Raw genomic sequence first — 9,269 nt, 5'->3', positions numbered from 1 at the left:
CACACACAACTGTACAAGTGGATTGTATTGTGTGTTCATTTTATGTCACAACCTCTCTGCACATTTAAACTTTGGATAGCTTCAATGTTGTAGGAGAAAGAAAACTAATATGAATTAGTATGACGGATAACTATGAGTGCTGAAGCAAGCCCACTAATTAGTCTTACATCTGCTTGAAGTAGACCTTCATATATTGGCCTCTAGAGACACCTAGTGGCAGAAGTTGGAACATAATAGTTGGAGAATACATTCTCAGTGAGGTCTTAAGCACAATACTGAAATTATTTTATTGTTCTCTAAAAATGTTATGTTTTTGTCTTACTTCTGAAATAGGATGATATGCTCTTAAGGTAGATCAGAATAAGATGAAAAATATATACTGTATATATTTCAGAAAAGGGAAATGTGTGTAGAGGCAGGAGTTGGGTAGAAAAAGATACTACACACACACACACACACACATTAACCTGCCTCTCCTGTAGACTTATCTGAAGGAGATCCTGAGAGAGATTGGTGTTTACCTTGTGAAGGGAACCCACAAGAGCACCTGGGAGCTGAGGCCAGAGTACCACCACTACCAGGAGGTGGAGATGAAGAGTGACTAGAGAGACCAAGAGAGACTCAGGAAGTACAGGATCCTCACTCCTGTACCAGCAGGCTGCAAAGCAGCTTCTTCCAGAGAGCTATCACTTTGATAAACAATCCCCCTTCCATACACCCCCCTGAACACACACTTGACTATGACTCAGTATCCCCCCCCACCCACCTTGGGATACTATGGCTAGGACAATGAAAATAACAATACTTTGAAGGCTGGTTAATGTGATAACCTTTTCACTACTGATATTTACAGTACTACCTTTGCTCATACTGTATATTGTACATTATACCACAGTTAGTTCTGACCAAGTAATTTGATTGGACAAGAGGCATTCCATGAGTGCTGATATACAGTATAACAGCACTGGGACCTTTAACTATAGGTATCACTCCGCCGCACAGATGTTCTACTAAATGACCGTTAATTAGACTACATGTTTGTACTACAGTCCATTTGAAGTTCAGTTGCGGAACTATTTTTTGTTTATTTTTATGATTAAATAAACAAACAAATCATAATCTGTTGTCGCTTATTACTGTTAACTAATAAATCGTGCTGTAGAACTGTTGTATAAAAGCAATATCACACTCGAGGCCGTGCTGTTATACTGAATATCAGCACGGCTGTGATTGTCTGCGGCCTCGTACCTACGACCGAATCACAGCCGTGCTGATGTTCAGTATAACACTCCCTCTCGTGTGATATTGCTTAATTGCACATGTCTCCTGAGAGTTTATTTCATACTTCTACACATTAGATACTGTACATAAACTGACTCACTCCACTAGCTACCTAACTGTACATACCTCTATGTTTACAACGCTCCCTCTGCACACTGTATATTGCAGTGTCATTGCAGTTCTTTTGTTTCTGAGACATCCAATGGACAGGCCCAGTATGCAGTTTTTTTTTACTTTCCATGGCTGCTGTACATTACAACTTATGTATAAATATTTCATATTATTTTTATTCATATCTGTAGACATTCTTTTTTCTTATGGAGATAAAATGGTGAATTTTCTTTATGGAAAAGATAAGTTTCACTATAATAGTCTGATGTAAACACCAGGGAGCCACCCCTCCTAAATTTCGTTGTTTGGTACCTGTACTGTAGCAATGACAATAAAGACCATTCATTCATAATACTAGTATGTACAGTAACTGCAATAAATGATATGGTTGTAGAATCTCAAATGTTTTCATGTATAGTATAGTAATAGCCACACAACTAAAAGTAGACTGTGTTGCTTATCCAGTGTTAGTTTTATTTCACAACTCAAATCTGGAATTCGATAAGCAATCCTTTAGGTAGGGGGTGTCAATTCAACCATAAACCAAGCAAATGGGAGGCCTGAGAGAGTTAACCAATCATGAATAAATAATCAATCAATCAATCAATCAATGGGCTAGAACGTTGTTGTTAGAGGAAAATATTAAAACCTATTAATCAGCCTAGAACATTGCAGATAGAAAGTAGAGAGCTGACATGATTCCTTACTCTGGATGACAGAATAAGTTCTGTTCTATCTGAACATTCTTAAACATAGGTTTAACACTGCAAAGTTGTCAAACACTGGAATTAATTTGATCGACTACAGAATAAATACTGTAATACAGTCAATCAGCACTTCTTTCAGTATTTGATGTGATTGAAAGACAAATCAATTAATCTGATATCATACTTTTTCTTTTAAAAAAATGGTTCCATTCCAAACATAATGCAGATGAGTCGTGTGGTCGGTCCGTGTCGTCGGGTCCGTGGAGAAGCAGCAGCCAATAAAAATGAAGCTTTCCCTCCAGGATGTTACTGTTCCAGAGGAGAGAGGGAATACAGGGTTATATTTCTGGTTGTACAGTACATGTATAGACAAGCTACGTTTATAGTCTACAGTGAACTTCGTTCCATTCGCATTGCGACATGGCAGTCAAACAGTGTGTCATGGAGGAGACAACACCCGACAGTATAATGCTGAGCGACCTCCACAGAAGCTGTCGTGGAAGACTGACTTGGACCACCATTCCTTTGGGATTGTGTCTGTCTGCTCACCCCATATATATCTGACTGATTTAATGTCTGGTCATCACAAACTAGCAGACAGCTAAAAGCAGCCACTCACGCATTTCTCTAACTCCAGGCCGTCTTTGAAGAAGGTCATGAAGGGAGTGATGCCATCTTCACGGAAGTCCAGCAGACCCACCATACCATCTGGATTCATAGACTCCCCCGTGAAAAACTGATGGACAGAGAGAGAGAGAGAGAGGTCAGAGGATTTCCCCACTCGCCCCGGTCTTTTCCCCGATTGTTTCATAGGCTAGATCTCAAAATTAAAATGAAAGTTAAGTGAGATTGGGCTAGAGCATGGTACTGGCAACACTAGGAGTTTAAGTATGATACTTATACATGTTATGATATGTAGGTAATATTGGTTGAGATGAGAGCATGCTCAGAACTAACAGCTGCAGTGTTACCTGGAAGTTCTTCATGTTGCCCATGATCTTCTTGATCTCCTCCTGAGCTCCGGTCATGAAGGGCTTCACTCTGTCTGGATGCTCCGCTTCCAGCTTGCCCTTGATCCTGAACACACAGAGACATCTGTATGCAGTCCTGAACACACACACCATGTCCCACACAAAATAACACACACACACACACACACACACACACACACTCACGCCTTCATGTAGTCTTTGATGTAGCTCTTGTAAGAGTCCTTAGTGAAGGAGGTCTCCTGCAGTTTGCTGTTGATGACAATGTCCACTCCGCTGATTGTGCTGCTCTCACAGCCTTCATCCGCAACCTCCGCAGAGGCGTTGGCCCCCATCAGACTCTCATCGATGACCTCTGTCCTGCTGATCATCTGAGGGACGAGAGGAAAGAGTGAGCCCAGTGTCACTGACTTGTGTGCAAATACACACAAAATGTCGCTTCCTTGTATGTTTCTCTTCACGACCTGATGAATGTAATCAAAGTGACCTATGTACATCATATTTAAACGTGTCAGGGGGCAGTGCAAACTATTATTTTTGGGGGGGGAAAACCGGATACCTCCCAATCCTGATACACCGCTCATACCCCCACACCACGGAGAGCTGCAACACTGAGAGATACCTGCATTGACGCACCTTTCCTTCAACCTCGATTAACATCCCGTTCGGTGATTCCTTAATCCGGAAGATGTCGGAGAACATTTCATCCCCTGCAATAAAAACAGTCAATAGGGAGGGAAGACATGATATATTAGTAACTCATATCAGGCTAGTTCCCCCGTTGCGGGCTACATGTCTGGTTGTTTCGGCCTGGCTGACTTCATACAAGACTGACAGGACAGGTGGCTTTATTACCAACAATGTGATCAAACCTAATATGTTCTCAGTCTCAGTCACTGGGCCTGTCCCATCAGGTCCCATCGCAATATGTGAACTGGTGATGCCAAGGCTAACGTTAGTTTGCCGACTATTGCCTATTTATCCTTTAAAATTCAACTCCGGTTTATGCAAGAGAATACAATTGTCATCAGAGCATTTGTATGCCACTGATCCTTTAACGGGAAAGAAGTGCGGGCAAGTCACACGAGCTATACTTAGCTGGATGTACCAGGCTATGACACATGTAGTTAGCCCCTAGCGTCGCCCTGAGTCACATCAATGACTGGGGACAATTTTAGCATTATTTATAAAGCATACAATTTTACATCATATATTTCACGTTATTAAATAGCCTAGCTAACAATGCTAACATGTTGCCAGGGCGCCTTGACAACTGTGTATAATATCTCCTAATGTGACACAAAGGAGCTAACAGGCTAACGCGATGCTAACCAGCCCCCAGGCCCTGTCAGGCCTCGGTCGCTTCAGATAACGGTTTCTAATCATACTGTACAACATAAAAGTCGCAAAATTGCAATGAATGACATCGAGGGGTGTATTGAGCTCCCCCCTACCAGTAATGATGTCCTTGTAGATGATCATTGTGTCAGATTGGTGTTGGGCAGAGAGCCTTCCGTATCAAGTGATCCAGCCCAACCCGTGGCTCGATGAAAAAAGAGCGAGAGTTTTTCACGGGGGAGTCTATGAATCTGCTGGATGTCTACGTCACTCATATTGGGCTCCAACAAATTTTTCGAAGCAAAGTGCGCCCTCTAGTGGATAAAAAGAACCCTGAATCACCCAGTAGGATTATTGTATCCACAGGATTCACAACACTGAATTGTTGAACTAACTAATGATATGATTGTATTATTATGATATATGTGACTCACTGTATCATTATACTCTCTTACAGTAAAAGTCTCATATGTATGTGTTTTGTTAATTTTCACACAATATAACACACATTTTTTCATTATACAAATGTTTCAAAAATGTATAATATTATATATATCCATAATATTTCCATATTACATTTACATTTTTGGAATTTAGCAGACGACCTTCATCCAACGCGACTTGCAAGAAATACATTTGACTAAGTAAGTGAATCGTCTATCCCACCAGTCATACCAGGAAAAAGTAATTTACTGGGCCAGGGGCCATTGGCAGTCCTGGTGCTATTTTTAAGAGAGAAAGTTTACAGAGGGGGTAGAGGGGAAGTAGATGTCTCAGGAGGGACAGTTAAAGTGTAGTATGAAGAGGTGAGTCTTCAGTCTATGGTGGAAGATAGGGAGTGATTCTGCAGTCCTGACAGCCGTGGGATAATACCGTATATGAATTCAACACGCTTTAGAGAGAATTTCAGCTCTGTAATTTTTTCCTAGTGCTCTAACAGCAATTAATAGATTACCATCCAGTAATAAACCATGAATAACACTTGCGAAATACAGAAGCACAAAGCTAGGGTTTAACTCTCACTACCTTTTACTATTACATCAATCTCTAGTGCATATACTAGGGCATTGAGTTTCACACTGTTTCTAGACAGGCTGTAGTAAATGTGTGTGTGACCATGAGAGTCCTCACACAGTATATTTCTCTGAAGGAGCTTGGCTGGAAAAGTGACATGTTCTGTTGAGCATATCACACATATCATGCAAAACATAAAAGTTCTTTCACAACAGATTTGTTTTTTTCACTCTGCAGCCAGGGTAAGTCTAGCAGTAAGGGCCATCAGGTGACCGCTGTGTAGGTTATATCACAGCACACACAGTGCAGTGACAAAGTACCTGGGGGCTGAAATTTGGTGGATGATGTGGGCAACACAATGGGGTGAAATGATGTGAAAAATCCATCACGGGGTCACCATTCAGAAACAAGTGTTTTCAACAGAGACAGAAGTCTCTTCTCATGACGAGTCGTTTGGTGTTGTAATTCTGTATTTTGTAATTCTGTATTTTTATCGTAGCAGTAGAGCTTTGCCCTGTGACTGAACACCACCTGCTCATTCTCCTCTCCAGTTGAGATATCGACCAGGTCTGGGAGGGGAACAACAGGCTCAAAGTACTGACCGTCCCGCTCCTCCTCCTGGGTCACATCCTGCTCATCCTCAGTTCCCACAGATACTCCGCTCTGGTTCAGCTTGGTAGGTGTGTGTGTGTGTGTGTGTGTGTGTGTGTGTGTGTGTGTGTGTGTGTGTGATAAAGGAGTGTGCTAAATGCCAAAAATGTATGTGTGTTGCAGACCCAGACTCAAGACATTGTTCCAACAATTGGCTTCAACATTGAAAAGTTCAAGAGTTCAAGGTAGTAATTTACTTGCTTGATTATTAAACTATCATTTTCATATTTGCACATATCAGCCTACTTCAAAATTATACCAGAGTATACCGTATACAAGATTGTATACAAGTATACAAGATTGCAGGATTGTTTCAAACACGTCTTCTGATTTGAATGTGTCTTTTCTACCTCTACAAAGTCTGTCCTTCACAGTGTTCGACATGTCTGGTCAGAGCAGATACAGGAATCTATGGGAACATTATTACAAGTAAGACTGCATCAAAATGTTTATGTATAGAACTGTAGTCGGGGCATACCAAAGGTGCTTTAACTAACTTATGCACTTAGATAAGTGCATAATATATCATAATTGTGTAATAATATGATTATTCTTATATAATGAAAAGTGTTCTATAATTGTAATTAATAATAATAACAATAATCATAATCATAATAATATTACCCATTATTGTAAAGTAGTTTTACCTAGCCTACATACTGTAATATGGCTGCCTACATATTTGTGATGCAGATAATCATACTGTGTTGTTTATCTTCATATCTCTGTCTTGTCCACAGAGAGAGTCACGCCATCATATTTGTCGTTGACAGTGGAGACAAGTTGAGAATGGTTGTTGTAAAGGAGGAGCTTGACACTCTTCTTAACCACCAAGGTGAGAGAGACCAGTCAAGATAATAACGGAAACCAGTTGATGAAGATACTGTTGTACTTTTCATGATATTGTATTGAACCTGCTCTTGGTTAGCAGTAAGCATACCACAAACCTACAAAACCGCTACCTCCCTAATTTTGCAAACTGTGCCAATGTCCAAACCAAATCTAAATAATTTGGATTCATCCTGCTTTAACTATTGGCCAACACTGGCTGTAATTCTGTAAACCAACACGTTTCTTCATTGGTGTTGTCCTGTGTTCCTCCCTGGTCCAGACATCCGGAGCAGGAGGATGCCTGTGTTGTTCTTTGCTAATAAGATGGACCTGCGAGACGCTGTGTCCTCAGTCAAGGTCTCCCAGCAGCTCTGTCTGGAGAACATCAAAGACAAGCCCTGGCACATCTGGTAGGTGATCTATGCCCTGGCACATCTGGTAGGTCTATGCATTGCGTTTTTGGGCAGTGAGAGAACTAGATTGATTTGATTTATTGAGATGTTTATTTCAAATGTGTGCAGAACAGCAACAATAATGAATATAACGGAAAACAAACAAACAAAACTAATAGAAAAAAACATAAAGCAAAATATATTATAGCACATTTAACTTACGGTACTTTCTTTCTCTTTTTTTCACATATTTGAAAAGGAGTGAGAAGAAGTACAAACATTAAATCCCACCCCTTCTCCATAAGTCATAAAGATGCTTCCTGTTCAAATGCACAAATGAATACAATGTCATAATATATACAAATACTGCGTACCCAAATATCATATTTACATACTTAATTACATTATAAAAAAAGAAAATAAAGAATAAATATTTACGAACCCAAATGATAAATGATAATAAATAAACAATAACCCCTGTAAACACCCTGTGATTATCAACCCCCCCCCCCCATCATCCCTGTACATTATGAAGACCATGTTTTTATACGTTATTTTAAATTGGATTATGTTTGGACATTGCTTTAACTCCACATTCAAACTGTTCCATAGCTTCACTCCACAGATTGATATACAAAACCCTTTCCTGGTGGTACGAATACTGTGTGTTTTGAAATTAAAAATGCCCCTTAAATTGTAACCCCCCTCTCGATCACTGAACAATTTTTGAATAGTTCCTGGTAGTAGATTATTTTTAGCTTTAAACATTAATTGTGCTGTTTGGTATGTAACAATATCTGTACATTTTAGTAATTTTGACTGTAAGAATAATGGGGTTAGTGTGTTCCAGATATCCGACATTGTGAATTATCCGTATTGTTCTTTTTTGGAGAATAGATAGTGAATATATTGAACTTTTGTAGTTATTGTCCCAGTTGTATACAGAGGTATGACTTAAGCTATTTTCATTTGATCTGGAAATAAACCGGTTTGGAATGATAAGTTACAGATGTATGTTAGTGGTTTAGAAATTCCATCAATAACGTTTTTCACTACTGTAATATCAATGTCATTAAAGTCAGTAGACTTTTTGTTCTTACATTGTTTTACAATATCCATATTTCTTTCTCATCCACTGCTGTGAGAAACATTGAGTTGGGATTTCTCTCTACTAATTTATATAGATTTTCTCCAGCTGTCTCAGGATCATAGATTTTTTCCTGCTAGGTCAGGTCAAACATGGTACATGGTACAATCATGGTACATGATTGGATATACTGCACGTAAATACAATCAGCTATAGATCTGGGGTCAATTCCATTTCAAGGACAATGTTTACCATAACTGCAGTGTGCATCCATCTTTCTATCCTTCTATCTATCCATCTGTCTGTCCTTTGATAAACCCTGTCCCTCTGATTCAGTGCCAGTGATGCTGTGAAAGGAGAGGGACTACAGGAGGGGGTGGAGTGGCTACAAGGTACAACACTGTGTGTGTGTGTGTGTGTGTGTGTGTGTGTGTGTGTGTGTGTGTGTGTGTGTGTGTGTGTGTGTGTGTGTGTGTGTGTGTGAGGGTGGGTGGGTGGATGAGTGTGCGAAAGGTTAGTTAAAATTGTATTTGTTTTTGGATTAATTCTGCCACCACTATTGAAGCATTGTGTTTTTCACTTTACCCCTAGAACAAATTGCACAGTAAGTATCACAGTAAATAGAACTGTGTAGTGTTGTCCAGTAGTACTAACTAGAGAATGATGTTGTGGATGGGTTAAGAATAGGGGAGGGAAATATTACTTTACTCTAAAACCATGGATCGGATCTGTGTAATTGACATTGACACATGGGTAGTAAGGATGGTAGACAAAAACAACTCTCATATTCTTAATCTATACCTGTCATGATGTTTGGTTGAGTAGTTGCATGGTCAGATCCTACTATGATAGGTAAAACAAAGTGATG

At 39.8% G+C, this 9,269-nt stretch overlaps 2 protein-coding genes across 2 annotated transcripts; one reads left to right on the top strand and one right to left on the bottom strand.

Moving 5' to 3' along the window:
* Positions 1 to 1,838: 1,838 nt before the first annotated feature.
* Positions 1,839 to 4,658, bottom strand: LOC308162327 (translationally-controlled tumor protein homolog). Its single transcript, XM_080536484.1, has 6 exons — positions 4,543 to 4,658; positions 3,725 to 3,798; positions 3,275 to 3,459; positions 3,071 to 3,176; positions 2,719 to 2,835; positions 1,839 to 2,408 (listed from the first exon to the last, which is right to left on the bottom strand). Exons 1-6 carry the CDS (start codon positions 4,568 to 4,570, stop codon positions 2,406 to 2,408), a joined length of 513 nt encoding a protein of 170 aa, XP_080392610.1. The 5' UTR covers positions 4,571 to 4,658; the 3' UTR covers positions 1,839 to 2,405.
* Positions 4,636 to 9,009, top strand: LOC308162686 (ADP-ribosylation factor-like protein 6; the record flags this gene model as incomplete). The annotated part of the gene is made up of 7 exons (XM_080536829.1): positions 4,636 to 4,731; positions 6,215 to 6,276; positions 6,452 to 6,520; positions 6,832 to 6,926; positions 7,203 to 7,332; positions 8,738 to 8,793; positions 8,993 to 9,009. 7 exons carry the CDS (start codon positions 4,636 to 4,638, stop codon positions 9,007 to 9,009), a joined length of 525 nt encoding a protein of 174 aa, XP_080392955.1.
* Positions 9,010 to 9,269: the final 260 nt, after the last annotated feature.

Source organism: Nansenia antarctica (genome assembly GCF_963989245.1).
Source record: "Nansenia antarctica genome assembly, chromosome: 7".
NCBI lineage: Eukaryota > Metazoa > Chordata > Actinopteri > Argentiniformes > Microstomatidae > Nansenia > Nansenia antarctica.
Note: the sequence above shows the minus strand (reverse complement) of the source record. Positions and strands in the feature narration are given on the sequence as shown.

Coding starts and splice junctions, on each gene's coding strand:
- LOC308162327 (XM_080536484.1), bottom strand. CDS start 4,570: ATGATCATCTACAAGGACATCATTACTG. Junction 3,799..4,542: donor CTACAAGGACATCATTACTG/GTAGGGGGGAGC, acceptor TTTTTATTGCAG/GGGATGAAATGTTCTCCGAC. Junction 2,836..3,070: donor GCAACATGAAGAACTTCCAG/GTAACACTGCAG, acceptor TCTGTCCATCAG/TTTTTCACGGGGGAGTCTAT.